This window comes from Nycticebus coucang, chromosome 3, assembly GCF_027406575.1.
Source record: "Nycticebus coucang isolate mNycCou1 chromosome 3, mNycCou1.pri, whole genome shotgun sequence".
NCBI lineage: Eukaryota > Metazoa > Chordata > Mammalia > Primates > Lorisidae > Nycticebus > Nycticebus coucang.
Window position 1 is genome coordinate 17,690,537 of NC_069782.1, and position 26,398 is coordinate 17,716,934.

The following is a 26,398-nucleotide window of genomic DNA, read 5'->3' on the forward strand; positions in this document are numbered from 1 at the left end:
CACAGATCATATGAGTCATGGATTCCGGGGTTCGGACCTTGGAGCAGCGGGTGATGTGATGTGCGTGGGCTGGAGAAGAGCACGGCTGCTGAGGAAGGCCACAGCCGTCTCTCCCCGGCAGGCGCCCCTGAAATCCGCCCCCTCGCTGTCGACCGGCCGGATCCCCGCAGCGCCACCAAAGGTCCCGGAGGCGCGCAGCTCGCACCGCCGCCCGCGGCCACATCACCAGGCCGCGGCTTCCCCGCGGGCGGCGGCGCGGCTGCGCCTGCGCGGGGCGGCAGCGCGGGGCGGAGCGGCAGGAGGGGGCGGGGGGCGGGCGGCGGGCGCTGGCGCCCCGGCTGTCAGCGCGGGGCCGCCACTGTGCGGGGAGGCGAGCGAGCAGGAAGGAGCCGCGGGCTGGGAGCCGCCGATCGCCCCGCTGCCGCCGCTGCCCGGGGACTAGGTGAATGTCCCTTCCACCCCCCGCCCCTGGTGTCTCGGTCCGGTCTGAGGAGATGGGGTCCCCTGTCTCCTCACCGGCAGCCGCCGCCACCGCGCTCCGGGGCAGGTGATAATGGAGGGAAAGTCTCGGCTTTGGCCGCGGCGCCACGTTGGGGCGCATCCCAGGTACCGGAGGGAGGTGGGGCCGGAGCCGGGCTCGGATCCGGCTGCGGGACTCGGGAGCGTGGGGGCGGTGGGAGCGATGGGCGCGGCCCCGCCGGAGCCGCGGTGCCTGCCCCGGGCCCCTCTCCGCGCCGGCTGGCAGCGCCCGAGCCCGGCCCGCGCGCCTGCCCCACCTCGGGCCAAGGGGAGGCTGCTCCGGCGCCGGGGGCACAGCCGGCCGCCGCGGGCCGGTCGTCCCGGGCGCTGGGGACCGGTGTGGCAGAGGGATGGGTGGAAGGTAGTTGGGATGGAGATGCTGCGAGTCCGGCTCCGGCACACCCCCAGATTCCTGCTTCCAATCACCGCGTTCTTTTATTCTTTTCTTTATATACATATATACAATATACCTCAATTTTAAAGCCCAAATGCTCACTTATAGACAGATGACACATAGATATTACTTCTATACATTTATATGTATGTTACGTATACGTCACCTTTTTTGGTAAACGACCAATTAAAAAAATCTAAATATATTTCACCTACCATAAAGCATCCTTCTCAAGTGTGGCTTTTAGGATATTTCCGAAATTTTGCAACTGTCACCACTATCCAGATCATCACCCCCCAGACATCCTGTATCTCTTAGAGGTGACTCATCTTCCTTTGACCCCTCCCTCCCAACACTAATCTACTTTTTTGTTTTTATGGGTTTGCCTATGGGGGAAATTTCATGTAAATGGAAGCAATGTGGTTTTGTGTCTGGCATCTCGCATACAGCATCGGGTTTTCCAGGTTCATTCAGATGATAGCCTGCGCCAGCACTTAATGTTTTAAAAATAGGTGTGTAGTATTCCGTTGTATTAATGTGTCACAGTGCCACATTTTTTTTTGTTTATCCACTCATCAGTGGATGGACATTTGGTTTGTTTACACTTTTTGGCCATTGCGTACTGCTGTGAACATTCCTGTATAAGTTTTCCTTTCGACATATGTTGTCAAAGCTCTTGGGTATATACCTGGGAGTGGAATTGCTCTGTGTAATTTTTTGAGGATCTGCTAAGCTTTGTGAAAGTAGCAGCGTCATTTATTATTCCCCCCAAAGCAGCGTATGTGATTTTTCACATCCTCACCAACACTTGTTATTTTCTGTTGGCTAATTATTTATTGTAGCCATCTAGTGGGTGTGAAGTGGTATGAGGGCAAGGTTTTAATTTGCATTTCCCTAATGAGTAGGGATGTTGGGTGTCGTTTCAGGTACTTATCGGCCATTGGTACATCTTTGGAGAAATATCTATTGAAAGCCTTTGTCCATATTTTAATTGAGTCATTTGGTTTTTTGTTGTTGAGCTTTACTGTTCATTTATAGAAAAATATTCTAGGTGTAGGTACTGATACTGACTTTACAAAACCCCAACCAACCTGTCATCGAAAAACGTAATGCTTACACTTGGGTAAAGGTTGAATAAGAGTCACATCAATCTTTCAGAATACCCTGTCTGTTAATTCTTGGGCATCTTACTTCCCCTTTTCATTTTCTAGTCTCTCAAGAAAAGCCACAGAAAGGGTGTTCCTGACTAGAGTCAAGAGAGACTACCCATAGTTGGCGTTTTCATATATTCTATGCTTAGTTTGAAAAGTTCCATTACCACTTTAATTACAAATAATCTATGTTGGTGGCTAACTAAACAAATAATAAATGGCAAGCACAAATTACTCAGAATTTCAAATGCTTAACTTCTCAGCGAAGTGAAGGATCTTATTTTCATAAGTTTGTGTTAGGTTCCTGACGATTATGTTCATATGTGGGTGGTAAATAAATATTTCTTATGGCACTGAAGTTAAAAGCCACTTACAGCTGAATGAATGCTGCTATGCTTATTTCACGGTTAATTTGCGAGTGCATACACATTCAGGATTAGGTCTTTCATAGCAAAAACCACTTAAAAAGACATGACACTTCCTCCCAGGAATTCAAGATCACTTCTCCACTGATCTAATATGACTGTTGTTAAAGAAAAAAATGATACTTGTTAAAGCATAGTAAAGAAAACTTTATGTAGGACCACGGTAGTAGGTATAAGGACCCATGGAATGGGATTTTGCAGTGAGGGAGAGAGATGAGGCTCAACTCCAAATACAGCAGGGGCGAGTGGGTATTTATAGCCTAGGAGCAGAGTGGAGTCAGTGGAGAGAAAACTGCTCAGGAGAAACATCAGGTGTAATAGGTATTCAGACCAAACTAACCTAACAGGATTTTTGGAAGATAGGCCTAGAGGATCAAATATCACCTAGGAACAGTGAAAGATGAGGGACCTCAGAAGATACTGACAGTGATCAGATAGAGAGGGTGAGGGGTTCTTGCTCAATTGACTTAGCAGGATTTTTTTGCTGAAACTGGATTTTACGAGGAAAGTGCGCAGATGGGCCCAGGAGGAGGCCCAGAAGCCCTGACTAAAGTTTGATCAAGCAAAGAATCTTATCAGTGTTTAAAAGTATCCCACTAAATTTCAGAAACTTTATAGAAAATAAAAGATTTCCAAATTGAAATAATGGATAAGCAACCGACTAAAAGTGTGTGAAGTTCAGCCTATTCCTGCTTTTCAACCTATAAATTATGAAACAGTGGAAACACAATTTAACCGTTTTATACCTCACTGCCTTTCTTAGAAGAATGAGGCTGATCATTTTAGCATATGTGTGTTTTTACTTAGTTTTGGCTCGTAGAATTATTATTAGACATATTGAAAATATAAACTAGCCAACTTAATATTGATTGTTACCAATTTATCTCTTGGACGTACAAGTATCCTGTAACTACAGATGCTTCTGATGCTTTCCCAAGCTGCCCTTGTCTGCCTGCCTCTGGGGTTTTTAGTGCCATTTACTGAGAAATCCTGAAAGTAGGGGATAGTGAAAATGGGGAACAACTGTGGGACTATGATCCCTGGGAAGTGATGGTAAGAGCTGACCTGGTAGACTTATGGGGATCGCTCATTTCGTCTCTAGAATTACAGTAGTTAGATTTATTTAGCTTAAAAATACATAGAAATAACAACTATGGAAACATAGAGTATGGAAGTGGCTAGAACTGTCAGATATTCTTTTTTTTTTTTAGAGACAGAGTCTTACTTTATTGCCCTCAGTAGAGTGCTGTGGCATCCCAGCTCACAGCAACTTCCAACTCCTGGGCTTAGGAGATTCTCTTGCCTTTGCCTCCCAAGAAGCTGGGACTAAGGCACCCACCACAATGCCCGGCTATTTTTTGTTGTTGTTGTTGTCGCAGTTTGGCCAGGGCTGGGTTCAAACCCGCCACCCTCGGTATATGAGGCCAGCGCCCTACCCACTGAGCCACAGGTGCTGTCCCTGGTATCCTATTTTAATGTGAAGGGATTTAATCAGATTGCTTTCTCCTTGATCAACTACACTAAGGAAATGGGAGTTTTGACTTGAGGGGGGATAGGAGAGGTAAGTGTTGTGGGATCATGGAACATTTTGGAAGTTTGGACACAACTTGCCCTATTTCTTAAAGCATGGATGTTGAAAGCAGAGAGCTTTAGATGGTATGAGGGATCTGGAAGATGAGAAAAGCAAAGCAAGAATGAAACAATTTGGAAGGAAAGGTTGTGGGATATAAAGACAGATTCAACTTATTTAGCCCTTTTTGCCCAAGAGAAGTATCTAAATGGGAAAAGTGGAAGAAACATCCTTCATTTGATTCTGCTTTGTTTTGCCCCACCTTGCTTTTCCTTGCTGGCCGTTCACCCTAAGGAGCCAGAGTCAAACTGGGATTACTCTTGTTCATGTTGAAGCTTTTCAGGGTGCTAATTATACCCTTCTCTCTCCAGATTCTATTCAAATTGAGATCAGATCCAAGAAGTCAGAAATATTATTAAAATAATAGTTTGATTTCCATTTATGGTAAAGCTGAATTGGAGAACTCAGCTTTGATCTGTGCTTGCTTACTCTGTTCCTTCTTAATTTACCTACCAAGATGGAACTGCAGATCTCTCTTGCTGGAGGGAAAGTTCTGACCTCAGGAGCTTGCATCATAAGAATTGAAATGGAAAGGAAAACTTTCTTTCCTGGAGGGCATGCATGTCCAAGAGCACCCATGAGCTTGCAGGGTGGAGCTTGAACATTGACCTTTATCCCTATCTAGGCAATAAGATAAGTCACTTTCCTGTAAGAAGAACTAGTGATAGAAAAGTGTTCCTTTAATCTTGTTTTCTCCTAGTTAGAGTAATGAGATTATCACCTAACGAAGAAGATCCCCCTGCCTGTCACTGCCAGCCAGTATGCAGAAACCAGGATAGGTCCATCAAACTTGGCCAGAAGGCCATTGATTCTGGAGAATAGTGAGAGTAGCCTCTCCAAGACTGTTCTGTTCTTCTATTTCCAGAACCACAGTTTTATACAAAAAGGTTGAAAGCAAAGACGGCATTAACCATTATTTTAAATGATAATCAGCGAGCTATTACAACATTTCTAATTCAAAAGTCAATTTCCTAAAACAATTCTCCTAAATTACTCAAGATGGGCATCTTTAAGGTGGGAACTAAATTTACGAAACCGTAAGAATGGGAGACGGGAGGTAAAGGTCACTTGGGACCTAAAAGGACAAGCAGACCAGCTGTGTCATGTCAGCCCTAGCCTGACCAACCCCATCTTATTTTCACTACCTGTGCTTTCAAGAGTTCCATCATCATTGCAGAGAGTGAAATAAGCACCCGTCCTCTCATCCTTAATGTGTTTGGATAATAGTGTTTTGTAGCCCAGCCCAGGAAGTTAGTCACTACTTGTAAAAAACAAACTGATGATGTATTTTCCTTGGAAGTAGCTATCTTAAAAACTTTATTTATGTATTTGTTTATTTATTTTTTGGACTCTGTCACCTTGGTAGAGTGCTGTGGTGTCATAGCTCACAGCAACCTCAAACTCTTAGGCTCAGGAGAGCCTCTTGCTTCAGGCTCCCGAGTAGCTGTGACAATAGGTGCCCTGTACAACGCCAGGCTACTTTTATATTTTTAGTAGAGATGGGGGTCTTGCTTTTGCTCAGGCTGGTCTGGAACTCCTGAGCTCAGGCAATCTACCTGTCTTGGCCTCCCAGAATGCTAGGATTATAGGTGTGAGCCACTGGGCCCAGCCTACCTTAAAAACTTTTTAAGTGGGTGATCATTTTATTATGTGCTTAAATACATAGATTATTCAAGTCCATTTCCTTTTTTACCCCCTCAAATATTTATTGAGTGTCATATTCTATGAGTGTATTATTATATGTAATAGGCCCTGGGCTAGGTCCTGGGAATTCAGTGGTGAGCAAGAATGGGTCCTTGCTGTAGGAGTTCACAGCTTAGAGAAACAATTAGTGCAAGCATAGTTACAATAAAGCATAGTAACTATTAGTTAAGTGTAATTTGGGACCACAGAAGAGGGGGAATTAATCTGAGAGGACCAGTTAAATGATGTTTAAGAGTTGAGGGCGGCGCCTGTGGCTCAGTTGGTAAGGCGCCGGCCCCATATACTGAGGGTGGCAGGTTCAAACCCGGCCCTGGCTGAACTGCAACCAAAAAATAGCTGGGCATTGTGGCAGGCGCCTGTAGTCCCAGCTACTCGGGAGGCTGAGAAAAGAGAATCGCTTAAGCCCAGGAGTTGGAGGTTGCTGTGAGCGGTGTGATGCCATGGCACTCTACTGAGGGCCATAAAGTAAGACTCTGTCTCTACAAAAAAAAAAAAAAAGAGTTGAGATTATAAATAGAATAGGGCTCAATCCTATAATCTCAGCACTCTGGGAGGCCAAGGCAGGAGGATCCCTTCAGCTCAGGAATTCCAAACCAACTTGAGCAAGAGCTAAACTCATCTAAACTAAAAATAGAAACATTAGCCTGGAGTGGTGGCAGGCATCTGTAGTCCCAGCTACTCTGGAGGCTGAGGCAGGAGGATCTCTTGAGCCCAGGAGTTTGAGGTTGCTGTGGGGCTAGGTTGATACCCTGGCACTCTAGCCTGGGCAACAGAGTGAGACTCTGTTTCAAAAAAAAAAGAAAGTAGATCTAGGAAATTGCCAGGTAAAAGGGGAGAGTGAGGATAAGCAAGAGTGTTTTAGGCAAAAGAACATTTGGAAAGGCCAAGAAATGTGAGAGTGTAGTTCATAAAGTTGTATTTTTTATATAGGCACCTACTAGTAGATTGTGCAGTCAGGTTAGTGGGTTGTGACCAGTGTGTTTTAAAAAAGAAATAAAATAGAAAATAAGAGTATGTCCCACATAGATAACTTACTAGATTGTAGGCATAAATGGGAGTGTTTATGCAGGATTTAGTTAACCTTATTAAAGAATTTGGATTTATCTTAGAGGGAATAGGAAGCAGGGCCTGATCAGATTCGGATTTTCTGAAGATCCCTTTGGCTACCTGGTCTTTCTTAACTCAAATGTAAACATGAAATTCCTTGGCCCAGTATTACAGGTATTCCAAAACCCGGTTCGAATCTATTTCTTCTAAAGAATCTTCCAGTGGGAGGAACCTCCCATTTTGTAAAGCTTCCTTGTTTGCCTGCGTACCTTTGCATCACAGTCTGTGAGAACAGAGCTGGCTTCTGTCCTGTTACATTGAATCTCTGACAACTAGGAGAGTGCGTGGTTCACAGTAGAGACTGAGCAAATATTTGTTGATAGAGTCTAAATATTATTAATATTGGAAATGTTGCATAGCAGTAGAAATGACTCTGCCATTTCTAGTAATAGTTGCTTTAGGACAAAAAATATTTTTTTTCAGAGTTGAAATCATATTAGTGATAGAACTACATTCACTTACTTTAAGAGGCAATTTAGCAAAAAGTATCATGTTAGGTTAAAACAGTAGTACAGGCTCAGCACCCATAGCACAGTGGTTATGGCACCAGCCACATACACTAAAGTTGGCGGGTTCAAACCCAGCCTGGGCCAGCTAAAACAATCACAACTGCAACAAAAAATAGCCGGGCGCCTGTAGTCTCAGCTACTTGTGAGGCTGAGGCAAGAGAATCACGTGAGCCCAAGAGTTTGAGGTCACTGTGAGCTGTGATGCCACAGCACTCTACCGAGGGAGACGACTGGGACTCTGTCTCAAAACAAACAACAACAACAAAACAGTAGTACAGATAGTAAAAAGAACAATAAGGTTTTGATGTTTCTCCTCCCAAGGAGTACAGGGCAGTGACACATTATTCCAGGAGTAGGCAATCCAGCAATCGTTTATATTTTGTCTGAACATAGAAAATTTACTCTGAGCACTCACCAAAGGGCAGTTTTGGAAAAATGGCTGAGGACAAAAGGAATAAATCAGATTAAAATGCATCAATCATATGAGCTTAATGGAGAGGCAACAGAAAATAGATTTTCCTCTTAGAAGAAGTAAAAATTAAACATCCATATACCCTAAAGAACTTACAAATAAGAATTTAATGATGTCAGTTGGTTAAAACAAAATCATTCTACTGTCACAGTATTGTGACTTCACAGAATTAAATTATGAAACCCAACTGGGAAGGAAAAATTCTTTCAGTGTATGGTTCTGATAAGTGGCAAGAGAAGTTATGAAAAATTCATGAAAGGTAGAGAGATTTCAGTTTTGATTTAAACTTATATTAGTATATTTTTGAGATGTGCAAATTTGGCTAATTATCTTTGTTAGTTAGATTTTAAATATCTTAAACTAGAATGCCAGAATTAAATTTTGCTAATACAGGATGGCTTTTAAAAAATAGTCACTGAATTTTATATTTTTATGTTCCAGAGTCCTGTTGTAAGCAGCACATAATATAGAACTAAATTGAGACTAACTCGTATATATTTATCATAAGGAAATAATTCTAGGGCTCGGCAAGGTGGCTCACACCTGCAATCCTAGCATTCTGGATGGATTGTGTGAGCTCAGGAGTTCGAGACCAACCTGAGCAAGAGCGAGACCCTGCCTTTACTAAAAATAGAAAAATTAGTTGGGCATTGTGAGGGGTACCTGTAGACCCAGCTATCTGGGAGACTGAGGCAAGAGAATCATTTGAGCCCAAGACTTTGAGTTACTATGAGCTATGATGCCATAGCACTCAATGCACAGCAACAAAGAGATTCTGTCTCAAAAAAGAGAGAAATAAGTCTAAATATAGGAAATAATTATGCACAAAGATGTTCATTTTTATTGTAATATAATTGTAGCCATACAATGTCCTGCTAGAGGGAAATTATTTATTAAAATATGGCAGTCCACTTGAAGCTTAACCACTAAAAATACTTTTTTATTTTATTATTTTATTTTATTTTTTTGAGACAGAGTCTTACTATGTCACTGTGGGTAGAGTGCCATGGCATCACAGCGTTTCTCTTGCCTCAGCCTCCCAAGTAACTGGGACTACAGTCGCCCACCACAATGCCCGGCTATAAAAATACTTTTCTAGAGCACTGGTTTCCTTCTATTTATTTATTTATTTTGAGTCTCACTTTGTTGCCCTGGGTAGAGTGCGGTGGGGTCATAGCTCACAGCAACTTCAAAATCCTGAGCGCAACTCTCCCCAGTAGCTGGGACTATAGGTGCTTGCCATAAGGCCTGGCTACTTTTTAGCTCAGGCTGGTCTCTAACTACTGAGCTCAAGCAATCCACCTGCCTTGGCCTTCCAGAGTGCTAGGATTACAGGCGTGAACCCTTGTGCCTGGCCTCCCTACTTATTACTTTTTAAATTGAAAAACAAAAAGTGCTCAAAAAACAAAGTCCAAATAAAAAAGTGCATGGTTAAAAAAGTGAACATGGCATTTTACATTCTTCTTTACACTGACTCCCTAGGCAAACCCAGTTCCCACAGGTAAATACTCTGAGCAACTCGGTGTCTGTCCTCTGAGATCGTTTTCTAACTCAGTGGATTTCAGTCTGTGGGAAGGGGCTTTAGGGTCTTCTCAAGCTGGGTAAGCTGGGGACTGAGTAGGTGGAAACCAGGTCTGTATTTGCTTCGTCTGGTGCTGCTTTGCTTTGAGAAAACTATTTTGAATATTGAGATTTCACGTAGGGCTTAACTTAAATGAAGTTTTCTTTTGAATTGAAAATAAAGGTTTAAAAACAATTGTCCTAATTCAGAAAACAAAGTCCTAAACCCCCTAGTTTAGAATTCCAGATCTTCCCCATTTTACCATTTTGCTGCTTGCTCATACGACTCTTCTTTCTGACTTTCTGCCTGGTTGCCATTCACCTTGTGGCAATGTACTTCCCCTTCTTCTCCCCTCCCTCCATTTCTCTAAATCTTAACCTGTTCCTTAAGGTTCAGGTTACCATAATTTTGTTCATTTCTCCTTTCCCCAAGGGTTTGGTGAACACTTACATTTTATCCAGTGCTGAGTGGGGAATAAGCAGAATTTTGTTATCAAAACTCATAGACTAGTAAAGGTGATTTCATGTAAGTTAAATGTAATAATTGAATTATAATGTAAGAACATTATGGGAGCAGGTACTAAAGTTATAAGTGATCTCTTACAAACAAGGCACTTATAAACAAGGTAGCATATGACACAGTTATGTTTCCAAGTCTTCAGAAAGTGTTGTTCATTTATTAATTGAGTCATAGAAGATAGCACAGAGAACGTTCACCTGTCAATCTGAGGTGAGACCTGGAAAGAATCGATTTTCATTCTTGAGCAATCAACTGTGTTCAAAAGTAACTTGAATCCAATGTCCTGGCTTCTAGGGTTGGGCGTGAAGGAGCTGGGAAAGAACACTGGAGAGACCTTGGTCCTATAGTCCTAGTGCCCAGGGCCATTTGCACTGGAGTAGAAGAATCACTTACAGCAGCTTCCTTATCATGACTTGTGTAGTCGGAAAGTTGTGAATTCAGGTCCTGTGCCTTTATCTTACTAGCTTTATAACTTTGGGCCTTTTACCTAACCTCTCTGAGACTCAGTTTCCTATGCTGTAAAATATGAACATGGCCATCTCCTAGGTTTAAAAAAAATATTAAATGTGATACATTCACTTAAGTGAAGGTTATTCTTTTGGGGTGGTATTGATGTTATGTAGACTAGGTGATCCCTTTGCCTTTGGGTTTGCATTTTTTGAACATTTTGGAGACCTTGTCGATTAGACTTGAGGTCTTTGGAGCTGTGTGTTTTATTCTGAAAGTCCTTTTTTTGATAAGCTCTTCATATTCCTGACCAAGTAAGTATAAACATGCAGGAAACTAGTAGGGTCATTGGAATGTTTAGTGGAAAATAAATCTTTTTCATTATTACCAAATGTATTCTACCAGAATTGAGTGAAAGCAGACTGTTCTATCAAGGACAAAGAAAGCAAGTTGATAGGAAGCTCTGGGGTCCAAAGCCCGGCTGCTATTTTCATTATATCTGCCACTTTCCTCTATCTTTTAGATAACAAGCTATAGTTTCTATAGTAACAATTGTAATTCTCTCTCAAAAGAGTAAAAATAATCTGTACTTAGTATTTCTAGATTAGTAGGGTTTTAAAATGACCCTAGGCAAACTCATGGTGGAATCCGTCTTTCTAATGCTTCGTGAGTTCTGGTTGAGAACACTTAGTTCTTTCAGTCTAGAATAAACTTTATAGCATGGTTTAAGATAATCTATTTTATTTGTAAATTATAAAAATATCATTTAGATGTCTTTTTAAAATTAAGAATATGTGAGATACAATATTTAAATTTAAAATGGTGTTAGGAATACTTCCAATTCCAACTTGCATTGTCTTTTTTTCCTTTGAAAGCCTGTGATTTCCTGAAGACTGTACTGTTTAGTGCATTTATACCAGTAAACGCTATATGTAAACAATATCTTATAACATGCTCTCAATTTAATGAAAAATAGGATAGGAAGTTCTACAAAGGATTAAATAGTAAACTTCATTTGATTTTTGATAGAAAACTGGAATAAAACACTGTCTGAAAATTATAAGGGAAGAATTTATTTATTTATTTTTTTAATGATAAAGGGGTGAATTTATTAGAAGCATATAATAGTCCTTAACATTTATAAATCTAATGATAGAGCTTCAAACTTCATGAAGAAAGGAAATATAAACAAATCCACATTTATAATCAGCAATTTTATTTTTCTTTTTCCTCTTTTTTTTTTTATTAAATCATAGCTGCGTACATTAATGCGATCATGGGGCACCATACACTGGTTTTATAGATTATTTGACAAATTTTCATCACACTGGTATATTCTACATTTACTAAGTTTCACATGTACCCTTGTAAGATGCACCGTAGGTGTAATCCCACCAATCACCCTCCCTCCGCCCATCCTCCCCCTCCTATAAGGGAAGAATTTAATACAATAATGTATATTTTTGTCATTGCAGATTACAAAATGTGTATTCACTGGTCAGAGGAGAAAGAGATGGAAAGTTAGGTTTTGAGCCTTTTTTTTTTTTTTTTGAGACAGAGTCTCACTATGTCACCCTCAGTAGAGTGCTATCACATCATAGCTCACAGCAAGCTCACAGCAACCTCCAACTCTTGGGTTTGAGCAATCCTCTTGCCTCAGCCTCCCAAGTAGCTGGGACTACAGGTGCCTGCCGCAATGCCTGGCTAATTTTTCTGACTCTAATAGAGATAGGATCTCGCTCTTGCTCAAGCTGGTCTTGAACTCCTGAGTTCAAGTGATCTGCCCACCTCAGTCTTCCAGAGTGCTAGGGTTACAGCTGTGAGCCACCAGGACCAGCCAATATTCTACTTTTAAAAATATGCCTCACCGGGTGGCACCTGTGGCTCAAGGAGTAGGGCGCCGGTCCCATATGCCGGAGGTGGCGGGTTCAAACCCAGCCCCGGCAAAAAAAAAAAAAAAAAATATGCCTCACTAAAATCTGTAAACTCAAGTATGGAATTTGGATTTTGATTTTAGAACCTGAATTCAATCTCTTATGTTGCTTCTTAGAACAAAATCCCTGGGAACAGTGCTTAACAGGCTGTCCAAGCATTTATTTGAACATTAGCCAGGAGCATCAACAGAAAGAAAAAGTTTAAATAATTTAGTATTTTATCATTTTTAAAAAACAATGAACTAGTGTTCCTGGGGATAAAAATCATACCTTTTAGTAATTTTTATGCTTACTTTGTTTGGTGTTATTTTATTTTATTTTTTTTTTTTCTGCAGTTTTTGGCTGGGGCTGGGTTTGGGCCCGCCACCTCTGACATATGGGGCCTGTGCCCTACTCCTTTGAGCCACAGGCACCGCCCTGGTGTTATTTTCATTTTGATGTTATTTTCATGTGATAGATGGTGGGAGAGACACACCCTAGACTTGGCAGTAATCTGGCTCTGCTTTGGGTCTTGATGGGCAGATTTAGTTATTTTTTCATAATGTAACAAATTAAGATATAAATGAAATGATTGCTGTGAAAATGGAACCCAGCACAATTGTGAGTTCTCTGAAAGTGTTTACATGGTATTAATTAAATGCTATTGCCTTTTAGTTGTGCTGTTCTTGTCAGAGAATGTATGGAGAGGGAGAAGGAAGAAAGGAAATAGGAGAGATTTTAGATCTCCTGAGAGTTTTAGAAATAGAGGACACTGAAAATAGCCAAAAATAACTTCAGAATAAAATTTACTAGAAAAATTGTATTGATATTTTATGAAATACAGAAAACAGGATGCAAAACAGTATGGACAATATCAGCCTATTTTGATTTAAAATATATAGTTGGAAAAATATAGCAAAATTATATACGTTAATATGTTATCAATGATTAATTCTGGATGGCAGATTTCTAGGATAAATAGTGTTTTCTTTTTTTGAGACAGAGTCTCACTTTGTCACCCTCGATAGAGTGCTGTAGCGTCAGAGCTCATAGCAACCTCAAACTCTTGGGCTTCAGTGATTCTCTTGCCTCAGCCTCCCAAGTAGCTGAGACTACAGGCGCCCACCACAACGCCCGGCTATTTTTTGTTGCAGTTATTATGGTTGTTTAGCTGGCCCCAGGCCAGGTTCAAACCCACCAGCCTTATGTATGTGACCAGTGCCCTACCCACTGAGCTATGGGCGCCACCCGGATAAGTAGTTTTTGTTTATTCTTGGCTTTTTTCTTCTTTTTCTTTTTTTAAATATCAAATACATTTTACTTATGTGAAAAGAATAAAAGAGAACTCTATGCCAGTAGATATTAGAAATACTCTTCGAAATGACTGGACATTTTCATGAGTAAAGACCGATATGGCTGTGTTGGTCTTTGGGCTTGAATTTTGGGTTGGGCTTTGGGCTTGAATTTTGGGTTGGGCTTAGAACCCACACATATTCTGGGTGAAGGGCACACTTACAACTTTTTGACTCAAAATGTACAAAGGCAAATTATGTCACCAAAATGCGTGTATCCCTGTAATAGTCTAGGAAAAAAACCCTGATATTTTTGAATAAAATAGTGCTTAGCCTTAACCAAAGGGTTGAAGAGAGACTTGATTGCAGGGAGTAAAGATACTAAACAAGTTAGGTCAGTGTTTCAATCTGATGCCAGGACGGTTGAGTAACATGAACACTGTGTACCTGTAATTTGCTAATCTGCATATAGTCTCCACTAGTGAGTTGGTGCACTTGACCTGACTCAGGGAAAGAGCAGTTTGAGGAAGGTAGAGTTCTGGGTTCCTCCCCCGGGTGGTGCCATTGAGAAGGTGCCTGTTATGGAGGTGATGTTAGGCCACTGCCTGAGGAAGACCATGGCCATGGGAGCTGTCCTGTGCTCCCCATTTCATCATTTAAAGGAAGGTAATGTACTTTAGCTGCAGCCAGCCCATAGGTGTTGCTTCACCCTGGGGATAGGGGAAAGAGAAAAAATATTTTGAAATGTGATAGCCATGAAAATTAGGGGACATTCTTGGTCTAAAAATATAGATTAAAAATGATAACCTTACATGTATCAGATAATTTTTTTCTTTCACTTTTCTTAAAAAGGAAGTTTTGTTTTTCTTTTAAATATTGACATATTGCCATCTCTTCTTGTCTCCTAAAAAGGTTTTATTTATTTATTTTTCCTAAAAACTTTGACCCATTGGCATCTTTTTGGTACCTTAACATGAGCAAAGACCACAGATCTTTTCTACCTTTCTCAAACTGCTTTTTCCCTAAGTCAGGTCAAGTGCACCAACTCCTAACATCCTGGAAGCTTTTAATTTTCTTTTTTCTTTCTTTCTTTCTTTTTTTTTGTAGAGACAGAGTCTCACTTTGTGGCCCTCTGTAGAGTGCCGTGGCATCACACAGCTCACAGCAACCTCCAACTCCTGGGCTTAAGTGATTCTCTTGAGGTTGCTATGAGCTGTGTATAAGAGTGTACTAAGGGTAAAGTTATTAAAGGGTATGTTGGTATGAATTCCGTTAACAACAGTTTCTACTCATTTGATATACTAATGAATTGTAGTTACTTAGTTTCTAAATTTAGCTATTTTGATTTATCAGTATCAGGCAAACAGGTCAGGAAATGTTTTATGTTTTATTCATACTCTATCTTGTTACAAAAAGGTATTGAGTCAGCTTATAAAAACCATCTACAAGAAATAGGGCTTTTAAAAAATAGAAGTACATGGTTCAGTGCCCATAGCTCAGTGGTTAGGGCGCTGGCCACATTCACTGAGGCAGGAGGGTTCGAACCCGGCCTGAGCCTGCTAAACAACAATGACAACTGCAACAACAGCAAAATAGCTGTGTGTTGTGGTGGGTGCCTGTAGTCCCAGCTACTTGGGAGGCTGAGGCAAGAGAATTGCTTAAGCCCAAGAGTCTGAGGTTGCTGTGAGCTGTGACGCTATGGCACTCTACTGAGGACGACACAGTGAGACTCTGTCTCAAAAAACAAAACAAAAAAAAAAAAGAAGTACAAATTACTGGAGAAAATAAAACTAGGAGTAGATTATTATTATAGATGAATAAGTTGATCATAAAATTTGAGTTTCAGATGTAGCTGTAACTTTCCTTGCTGCTAAAGTAAAAAAAAGAGACTGGTCCAATCTTTATTGAAGAAAAGCAAAAATATCAATTTTCAGAAGCAAAATCTTCTGTAGATATAATATCTAAACAGACTTTCACACAAGGGAGGAGGTGCTGAGTGATGTGGAGTCTCTGAACTAGTTTGCAGAAAATTAATGTTACATGTCAGTTGTAAGAGAGTCATTAAATGTTTGAAAAAACAAATTACACATAGGAAGTGTTTAAGATAGAATGGGGAAACGTATCACTTTTTTGTTTGTTTAAAAGCAGTCTCAACTTTGGCTCCATGCCCATAGCTCAGTGGGTAGGGGACTGGCCATATACACTGAGACTGGAGGGTTCGAGCCTGACCTGGGCCAGCTAAACAACAATGACAACTACAACCAAAAAATAGCTGGGTGTTGTGGCAGGCACCTGTAGTCCCAGCTACTTGGGAGGCTGAGGCAAGAGAATCACTTCAGCCCAAGAGTTTGAGGTTGCCATGAGCTGTGACACCATGCACTCTACCGAGGGCGACATAGTAAGACTGTCTCAAAAAAAAAAAAAAAAAGCAGCCTCAATTTTGAAAGAGTTCTTTAATGTAACTTTGCTATCCATCTGTTCATTGGCTTGTTTCAAAAAGCAGCCTTAGTACTTTTGGTAATTGTTTGCTTCTTGTATTATAAAAATTGTTTATGTATGTTTTGCTTTCAATTTAATTAAAATTCTTAGTTAAAAAATCAAATTATTTTTTCACATTTCAGTTGGTTGGTTTAATAGGAGCTAGATACAATTTAACTGATAACACTTGGTAGAATAAAACATACTCTGTTTTTGCAACTTAATTCTTTGGACACATACCATATTTATTCTGTCAATATTTTCTCAGTAAGCAGAGCTGGTCTAAATGTGGGTTACATTTTAGTTCATTTGTTGGCTGACTTTTGATGTATCCTTTTTCCAAATAAAAATTCTTAAAGAAAATTCTCTGTTATATCTGGGGGAGAGAGGATCTGGGGTTGTGATTCTGTGAACAAAATCAGTTGCTCCGAGTTTGGCTTCCTTTGAAAAATTATTTGAGATGCATTGAGGATTTATTAGCCTCCACTATTATTGCTTTAGGCTTAAACTCTTTACAAACATGTGGCTGTCTTTTAGGCATATGGAAACTTTGGGATTGATGAATTTTATGACATTATTTTTTTCTGTCTGTGGATAACCTTAGAAATGAGTGATTGTTTTATATAATCGGCTAGGTTTTGGGTATCAGTAGCTGAATCATGTCTGTGACTTCTCATGTTTCTGTTTTGGTGCAGAGAATTCAGGACCACTAATTTTACAGCAATTCAGTGTTACTGATGTGGCAGTAAACTCTGAAGAAATTGGCTTTGCACTAAACTTGTCAAGGAAGCTTGATGTCAGTACCTATTACCTAAATGAAACCGATGTGAGTTCTTGAATTCAGTTTAAATGGAAAGTTTCCCATTTAAACTAAAGGAGCTGTATATACTTCAGATAAAAAGAAAAAATGGAGTTACTTTAGTTCCACTGTAGAGGTGATCCTTTTAATCAGGGAGGACAATGTTTGTGTGGTAGTACTTTTTCTATTTCAATTTCAAATGAGCTGAACAGTGTTAAAATTGTAGGATAAACTATATATCAACTATGACTCAGCTTCTATTTGTACTAGTCTGAGACTCACACCTTATAAAGTTCAGGGAATAGTAACTGAAGTCACCTACATTCTTTTTTTTAAAAGTGATCTCTTTAAAATTTTTTTTAATTTAGTTTTTCTTTTCTTTTTTTTTTTTTTGCAGTTTTTGGCCGGGTCTGGGTTTGAACCCGCCACCTCTGGCATACAGGGCCGGCACCCTACTCCTTTGAGCCACAGGCGCCACCCTAATTTAATTTTTTTTAAATTTCAGATTAATACGAGGGCATACACAGTTAGGTTGCACTGCTTGCATTTGTATCACCTTCATTCTTTAGAATCATTACCATGGAGTGTTCTTTTTCCTTGGTAAGCTATAGGAATTGAGCAAGAGAGATCCATTGACTTTTCCACCCTAGTTCTTAAATAGATACCATGGATTGCACCTCAGACAAACAGTGATAGTACATTCGGAATTCTGGAAATTTATTTTCTTTCTTTTTTTTTTTTTTTTTGTAGAGACAGAGTCTCACTGTACCGCCCTCGGGTAGAGTGCCGTGGCGTCACACGGCTCACAGCAACCTCTAACTCTTGGGCTTAAGCGATTCTCTTGCCTCAGCCTCCCGAGCAGCTGAGACTACAGGCACCCGCCACAACGCCCGGCTATTTTTTTGTTGCAGTTTGGCCGGGGCTGGGTTTGAACCCGCCACCCTCGGCATATGGGGCCGGCGCCCTACTCACTGAGCCACAGGCGCCGCCCTGGAAATTTATTTTCTATTGTCATCTTGAGTTTTAACTTTTGAAGGCCAAGATACAAATTCATGATGTCATCTCTATTACATGGGAATCGTCAGTGGAAAATCAAATGGATAACTTTAACTATTTAAAGATTTCTTTTTTTAAAATTGTAAGTGGTAGGAAACACAATGACTAATTGTGTTTTAGTCATTTCATTTTGACTGCTCTTTCAGTATCCTTTTTTTTTTTTCTGAGACAGAGTCTCAAGCTGTCACCCTGGGTAGAGTGCTGTGGCATCACAGCTCACAGCAACCTCAAACTCCTGGGCTTAAGCCATTCTCTTGCCTCAGCCTCCCAAGTAGCTGGGACTACAGGTGCCTGCCACAATGCCCAACTATTTTTTGGTTGTAGTTGTCATTGTTCTTTGGCAGGCCCAGGCTGGATTCAAACCTGCCAGCTCTGGTGTATGTGGCTGGTGCCCTAGCCACTGAGCTACAGGTGCTGAGCCGAGAAATGATTTTAGTAATAGCTGTATGGTTAGGTCCAACGCAGAAGAGAGTTCTTTGCTGTAGTTCCATAGTCAAGTCTGGGGTCCCACAGGGTCCCCTGGGGTTCACATGAGTTACTATGGGAGGATGACTTGGTAAGGAAGGAAAGGCAGAAAGTGGTGTTAGAAGGAACATTAGAAAACTAAAGGGATGATTATTGAAGACCATTTGAATGTGTGCTGAGAAGAGCAATCTGATAGTAAATTCTTCAGGAAAGGAATTTTTGATAAGAAATGGAGAAGCTAAAGAGTTTAGTTGATGAAACTGATATCTAAAAGTCTACTATGCCAAGTGCAGTGGCTCACAACTATAATTCTAGCACTCTGGGAGGCTGAGGTGGACAGATTGGTTGAGCTCAGGAGTTGGAGACCAGCCTGAGGCAGACCCTGTCTGTAAAAAAACAAAACAAAACAAAACAGCTGGGCCACCTGTCGTCCCAGCTACTTGTGAGGCTGAGGCAAGAGAATCACTTGAGCCCAAGAGTTTGAAATTGCTGTGAGGTGTGACACCATGGCACTCAACCAGGGGTGACCTCATGTGGATTATGGAAGGACGTTTTGTTTATCTGTGGTGGTGGATAACATGAAAATTATGCACTGGGCCTTTTTTTTGCTCATCCGCTTTCATTAGTGTTTGTATATTTAATGTGTGGCCCAAGACGACAATTCTTTTTCTAATGCATGGCACAGAAGAAAAAAGGTTGGACACCCCTTTGAGGGTGAGAACTTAAGTTTACATAGGTTTAGATATTTTCTTGTCTTTTCTTTTCTCTTATCTTCTTCTTTTTTTTTTTTTTTTTTGAGACAAAGTCATAGTTCACAGCTACCTCAAACTCTTGGGCTCAAGCAATCTTCTCGGCTGGGCCTCCTGAATAGCTGGGACTACAGGTGCCTGCCACAATGTCTGGCTAATTTTTCTATTTGTAGTAGAGACAGGGAGGGAGGGTCTTTCTCTTGCTCAGGCTGGTCTCTAACTCTTGAGCGCAAAGGATCCACCTGCCTCACCCTCTCAGAGTGCTAGGATTACAGGCATGCGCCACCGTACCTGGCCACGGGTTTATATCTTTACGTGAAAGTGGTTGAAGAAAACTGAGCAGCCATGGAGCCGTCCTGCTGTTTGAATACTGCAATAAGCAAACCGAATAGGCACAAATCTTTATTTTTATGAACCTACCATACAATTAAACCAATAGGTATATTGAGTACTTACTGGGTATTCAAAGGAATTTACAATTTTTTTTTATAAAATAAGGAAACAATTTGTATGATAACAGCTGAGGTTGGTTTCATTTGGTGCGACGTCTTTGAAAGCTAATTTAACTGACCACATAATTCATCCTGTTTTGTAACTATGTACATTTTAATAGCAAACAGAAACATAGACGACAAGTACTTAAAGAGGAAATGAAACAGCAAAATGTATACTTGCAGAGTGGCAAAAGAAATAAGGTGTAATAATGTGTTAGAGGGAACATTGGAAAACTAAAGGGAGGATTATTGAAGACCATGTGGAGTATGTGCTGAGAAGGGCAATCTGATAGTAAATTCTTTAGGAAAGGGAATTTTTGATAAGAAATGGAGAAGCTACAGAGTTTAGTTGATGAAACTGCGACCTAAAGGTCTACTATGCCAAGCGCAGTGGCTTGACTTGACTGCTGGGTTACTTTGTGTGTGTATATGAGAGAGAGGGGAGGGAGATTTGTGGTTTTTAGTGTGTTTATACAAATATGAAAACCCACCTGCTCAACAAGTTTTGAGACTTTTGACTAACTGAGATAATTACTGGGAAGAAGACAAACTATTAACCACCCCCCCACCCCATTGAATACCTTTCTTGGTAATTAGGCATGACTTACTCCTCCCAACTCACAGGTCTGCTGGTTTTCTGAGCATTATTATTTAACCTTGCAATGGCGTAGAATGTCTCAATACATTGGGTACAACAGTGGGCAGATTTTCTCCAAAATTCTGGTTTGGTAAATCCACACTCATATAATATACTTCCTTTTCTTAACTTTTTTTTTTTTCTTCTGAGACCAAGTCTTATTATGTCGCCCTTGGTAGAGTGCCATGGCATCACAGCTCACAGCAACCTCAAACTCTTGGACTCAAGCGATTCTCTTGCCTCAGCCTTCAGAGTAGCTGGGACTACAGGTGCCTGCCACAATACTCCACTATTTTTAGAGACAGAGTCTTGACCTGGCTCAGGCTGGTCTTGAACTCCTGAGCTCAAGCAAGCCACCCACCTCCGGCATCTCACAGTGCTGGGATTACAGGCATGAGCCACTATACCAGATCGCCTTTTCTTAACTTTTAAAAAGCAATTCAATAAGTCATTTTAGCATTAATTTTTGTTTTTTTGTGGAGTGGGGCGTAAAGTAGAATATCTAGAATCAGTTTATTTTTCTGTTAAATCAATGGTTCTCTGACATGACTCTGAAGACCAGTGGTGAACCATGATGGAGCTTTCACAGGGGACATGGAATGAGTCTTTCCATAGATCTAAATGTGTTCAATGACAAGGACTCCCTTTCTGAGATTTTGTCCCTTCTGCATGTTTGATGTTAAAATATGTACCTTTTTTTTTAAGCGAAAGAGAGCTTTTAACTTGGTAAAATTTTGGGAGAAAATTGTACTGCTTTTTGAGATTTAACTGTTTGGAAAGCACTGTTTTAAATCTCCTTGACCATAGACTGAGAACTTGTAGTGTTCAGTAATCAGAGATATTCTCAACTAAAGTGGATAGGAATCTGTGGGTCAGATTCCTTTTTAAAATATTTTGGGGTATGCTATGGTAATTAACAATTCCAAGCTCTCAGTGACTTTCGGTGACCACACTTCATTTCTTCCATCTGGTGTGTGTTGCCTGTGGCTTGCTGTAGGTTGGTGTAGCAGCTGTAGCTCTCCACATGTCTCTGTCCTGGGACCTAGTCTCTCCAAGCAGCAACTGCCTTGGATGTGCCATTGTTATGACCCAGGGAAAAAGAAGACATAGCTGAATTGTTTTTGCTTGCAGATGTCACTGCAGCCCTTATTCTATTGGCCAAAGTGAGTCACATGACCAAACCTGAGGCTAGTGGAGATAAGGAATTGTAATTCTTTCATAGTCCTGGCAATTGCCATGGCAGTAAATAGCAATAGGAGGAGAGCAATAATTGGAAGTAATAATTAAATCTGTCAAAATATCATTCATACCGGTGTACTCCTATAATGTATATGCACAATTTAAAGAACAATAAACATTTAGCTACCCATCATTAAGTTAACAAATAGAACCCATGGGGGTGGCACCTGTGGCTCAAAGGAATAGGGCACCAGCCCCATATGCTAGTGGTGACGGGTTCGAACTCAGCCCTGGCCAAAAACTGCAAAAAAAAAAAAAAAAAAATAGAACCCATGTGTAGTGCCTGTGGCTCAGTGAGTAGGGCGCACACCCCATATACCAAGGGTGGTGGGTTTGAACCCGGCCCTGGCCAAACTGCAACAAAAAAGTAGCCAGCTATTGTGCAGGCGCCTGTAGTCCCAGATACTCGGGAGGCTGAGGCAACAGAGTCGCCTAAGCCCAAGAGCTGGAGATTACTGTGAGCTGTGACACCATAGCTGGCCACAACAGCCGGCTATTTTTCGTTGCAGTTTGGCGGGGGCCAGGTTCAAACCTGCCACCCTCGGTACATGGGGCTGGTGCCCTATTCACTGAGCCACAGGCGCCTCCCATATGGCTCATTTTTAAGATTAAAATCACCCTGAACAGAGCTTCTCAAACCATTGATGCACTATGCATTCATTAGCCACCTCCTTACCAAAACACCTTTTTGATATTTCAAGCTGGCTGTGCTGCTTGGGTGTCACAGTAGAACTCATATTAAAAAATAACACAGTCAGGGCCCGGTGGCTCACTCTTGTAATCCTAACACTCTGGGAGGCCGAGGTGGGTGGATTGTTTGAGCTCACAAGTTTGAGATCAGCCTGAGCAAAAGCGAGACCCCATCTCTACTAAAAATAGAAAAAACTAGCCAGGTGTTATGGCGGGCACCTATAATCCCAGCTACTTGGGAGGCTGAGGCAGAAGGATTGCTGCAGCCCAAGAGTTTGAGGTCTCTGTGAGCTATGCTGCCACAGCACTCTACCCAGAGTAACAGAGTGAGACTGTCTCAAAACAAAAACAAAACATAAACAAACAAAAGAATGTCAAGCAACTGATTTTTATTTAGTGGTATCTATGAACATTGCCCATTTAAAATTGACTACAAGGCTATTGTGATTATAATCCATTATTCAACAAGAAGAGTTTCTAAGTGATTTCTTTAGTTAAAGGAAGAAAGTTAAGGAGTCTTTAAGGAGGTAATAGATCTTGTCAATAAGCAAAGCATGCACTATACAAAGCTAATGAGCTGAGTATAACGAAGAATAACCCCCCTCCATATTCTCCTCAGTGTAAGATGGTGGGACATGCTCGGTGGAGTGCACTTGGAGCAAGATAATTCCTAGTACTTCCAAACTACATTATTAAAAATAGAAAGAAAAAACAGCTGTTTGGACAAACACCACTCAAAAGTAGCTTAAGCAATGAAGCCAATTATTGACTGTATTTGGGAAGAACAGGAGTGGGCCTTAAATGTATGGCACTGAGGTTCTAATCAAGTGTCAAGACCCTCCCAGCATCTCCTAGCTTTGATTCTATCTCTCTCCAGACCCTCCTCTAGTGTAAATGGCCTTTCCTCTAAGTAGTGGTGATGGTGGTGAAGGGAACTTTGTCCTGAGGAAGAAGGTGGAGTGACAGCTTCAGAATCATCATTCAAAGTAGCCCTGGAAGTCATTCATTCTTTGTTAAATCAACTGTTTCCTTCATAGCCTTGATCACAAATTATCTCATTTATTTATCTGCCCACCTGATTATTGTTTTTCCTTCCCACTGCAAGGTAAAATCCATTAGAACAGGAACTGTTCCTGTTTTATCACTGTAGTCCCAGTATCCAGCAGGTACTTAGGAAATAGTAAGTGACAAATATATTCCAGGAAAGGACTCAGGTCCTTTTTGAGCCACTTGTCCTTACTGTGGTCTGGAAGGGTAGGATACTGAGACTGACAGACCTACTGGAATCTCAGGAAATGGAGAAATAACAGTTTTCCCCAGGAAACAGATGCTATTAGCTGAAAAAATTGGGGAAAGATGCTGAGCAAGCAACAAATACCCGTCCACCATATGTGTTTCTGTTCTTTAAGCATGGTTTGGTATTTTGCCCAACTGCCCAGTCTGATATGTAAGGTTCTGTGGATTCTGCATCGTGGGAGGATGCGTGGTTGAGGAGAAAGAGTGGTGGCTGAAATTCAGCCCAAAGCTCTACTCACGGGGCTGTCTTTTTCCAGGAAGCACTCTGTTTTTAAATTTACACAAATTTAGATGGTTGCTATGTACAGTGGTCCTGGTTGAGTATCTGTCTCTCCATCTAACCCAGAATAGTAAAGTAAGAATACTAGGAGATGATGGATCAGCTGAATGCGTATGTCTGAGGCCAACTCAGGGTGGAATATGTGCTTACCCAAGTCTGGCAAATATTCTAAGAGAGATGACAAGTTTGGGGAAATCCCCCCTTTTCTTTTCTTCCTCTTCATTTTCCTACTCATGTTGCTAGTTAGTCACATTTTGAAAGCACATATTTTGAGCTTTCTGCACTTTGGAAAGGGGCTGAATGGTGAAGTTGTCATCTTTCTTGTTTACTTACATTTCTCTGCATTTCCATTTTGGTCAACTTGATAATTCTGCTTTAGGAGGAAGAGTTGCCCATCCCTAGTCTGTGGAAGAGACCTGTCTTATAGCTCATTCCTTTTGGGGTTGGGGTTTTTCTTTTTCTTCTTTTTTTACATTTTATTTTATTTGATTAAAGACCTCTGGGGGGGGGGGGATGGCGCCTGTGGTTCAGTGGGTAGGGCACTGGCCCCATATACCGAGGGTAGTGGGTTCAAACATGGACCAAAATGCAACAAAAAAATAGCTGGGCCTTGTGGCCGGTGCCTATAGTCCCAGCTACTTGGGAGGCTGAGGCAAGAGAATCGTCTAAGCCCAGGACTGTGAGCTGTGATGCCATGGCACTCTACCAATGGTGATAAAGTGAGACTCTGTCTCTAAAAAAAAAAAACAAAAAACCTCTTGGAGGTGGCTCGGCGCCTGTAGCATAGTGATTACGGTGTCAGCCACATACACCGAGGGTGGTGAGTTCAACCTGTCCTGGGCCAGCTAAACAACAATGACAGGTACAACCAAAAAAATAGCTGGGTATTGTGGCGGGCACCTGTAGTCCCAGCTACTTGGGAGGCTGAGGCAAGAGAATCACTTAAGCCCAAGAGTTTGAAGTTGCTGTGAGCTGTGAGGCCAACATATTCTACCGAGGGTGCCATAGTGAGACTTTGTCTCAAAATAAATAAATGAACAAAAAAGTACAGAGCCATGTACTTTACCTTTTGTTGGGCACTGGCAGTTTGTTGTACTCAGACTTTGATTCTGAGTCCTCTTTATAGTAATAAAAACCATTACTTAATAAATTTGTTCACTGTAGAACATTAGAGGCAGTCGAAGACCTTTCATGGGTATTGATTACATAAAGTATGCAAAGGTAAGAAATATTTTTAACTAAGTTTAAGCACAAGAAAAGCTCAATAAATCAAGATTGAGCTTCATTTGTTATGTCTGTACACAAAGAAATTGTGTGTTACTAAACAATGTATTTTTAGCCCACAGGGTATGGTATCAGTACCATAGGGTTGGTTTAAGAGCATGTGTATTTTATACCTTGCCCTTAAAGTACCAAGATAGTTAATCTGATTTTTAAAAATTATTTGATTTTATTTTTCCAGATCCAATCCCTCTGTGGAATTTCTAAACATCTTTTATTGGTGGAGATATTTTCTACGCAATGAAGTCAACAACTTAATTTAAACCAGCACCTGTGTGGTTCTGATTCATCTGCTATGGTTCATGAAGTTTGAGGTCTGAGGAGTACAGGGTCCTTTGCAATGACAATATGACTAACAGTAAAGGGAAATTTATTACCAGTAAAACAAGCGGTGGTCTGAGTAGTGGAAGAGGTTTCATAGACTGGACTTTCAACTTAAATACAATTCAATCTGATAAGTTTTTAAACTTGCTGTTGAGTATGGTTCCAGTAATTTACCAGAAAAACCAGGAAGACAGGCACAAAAAATCCAACGGCGTCTGGCAGGATGGATTGTCAACTGCAGCACAGACTTTCAGTAATAGATCTGAGCAGCACTTAGAGTACCACAGTTTCTCAGAGCAGTCTTTTCACGACAACAATGGGCACGCATCATCAAGCTGTAGCCAAAAGTACGACGACTACGCCAACTATAATTACTGTGATGGAAGGGAAACTTCGGAAACCACTGCCATGTTACAAGATGAAGACGTATCTAGTGATGGTGATGAAGACATCATTGTGGAAACAAACCAGAAATTGCCAAAGGAATCCAGTGGCATCATGGCATTGCAAATACTTGTGCCATTTTTGCTGGCTGGTTTTGGAACCGTCTCAGCTGGCATGGTTTTGGATATAGTACAGGTGGGTTTTCATCTTTAACTCCGCTGTCTTTTTTGTGATGCCATTTCTGCTTAAAATGCTTTACGTGGGTTACTAATCTCAGACACTTAACTTTAGATTTAGTTTAAATGAACAGATGCTGACTCTAGTAGAGAATCTGCTATTTCTTGCTGGGTTTTCTTTCTTCTTTTGAAGGTCTAAAAGAATAATTATTCTGACCGTAAGGTAAACTCTTCCCCAGACCCGAAAATAGGTTGGTTAAAAGAGAAACCCAATAAATACTTATTTTTAAAGTAAAAATGAACATATATTCATTACAATGAATTCAAACAATAAAAAGTATTAAGTGAAAACTGAAGAGTTTTTCTTATTTCTTATCTCCAAACCATAGCTCTTGTCCCCTTTCTAG

The 26,398-nt window shown here is 40.9% G+C and overlaps 1 protein-coding gene across 5 annotated transcripts in view; it reads left to right on the forward strand.

The window, feature by feature from the left end:
* Positions 1-302: 302 nt before the first annotated feature.
* Positions 303-26,398, forward strand: part of SLC41A2 (solute carrier family 41 member 2) — a 119,688-nt gene continuing 93,592 nt past the window's right edge. For 2 of the 5 annotated variants that reach the window (XM_053585762.1, XM_053585767.1), the window contains exons 1-2: positions 14,138-14,309; positions 25,289-26,010. In XM_053585762.1, the coding sequence (XP_053441737.1) occupies positions 25,456-26,010 (555 nt within the window). In that variant the 5' untranslated portion in view covers positions 14,138-14,309; positions 25,289-25,455. Of the gene's footprint in view, positions 443-466; positions 607-14,137; positions 14,310-16,924; positions 16,948-25,288; positions 26,011-26,398 lie in introns of those variants that run through there. The other 3 variants (XM_053585763.1, XM_053585764.1, XM_053585766.1) reach the window with 3 other exon arrangements.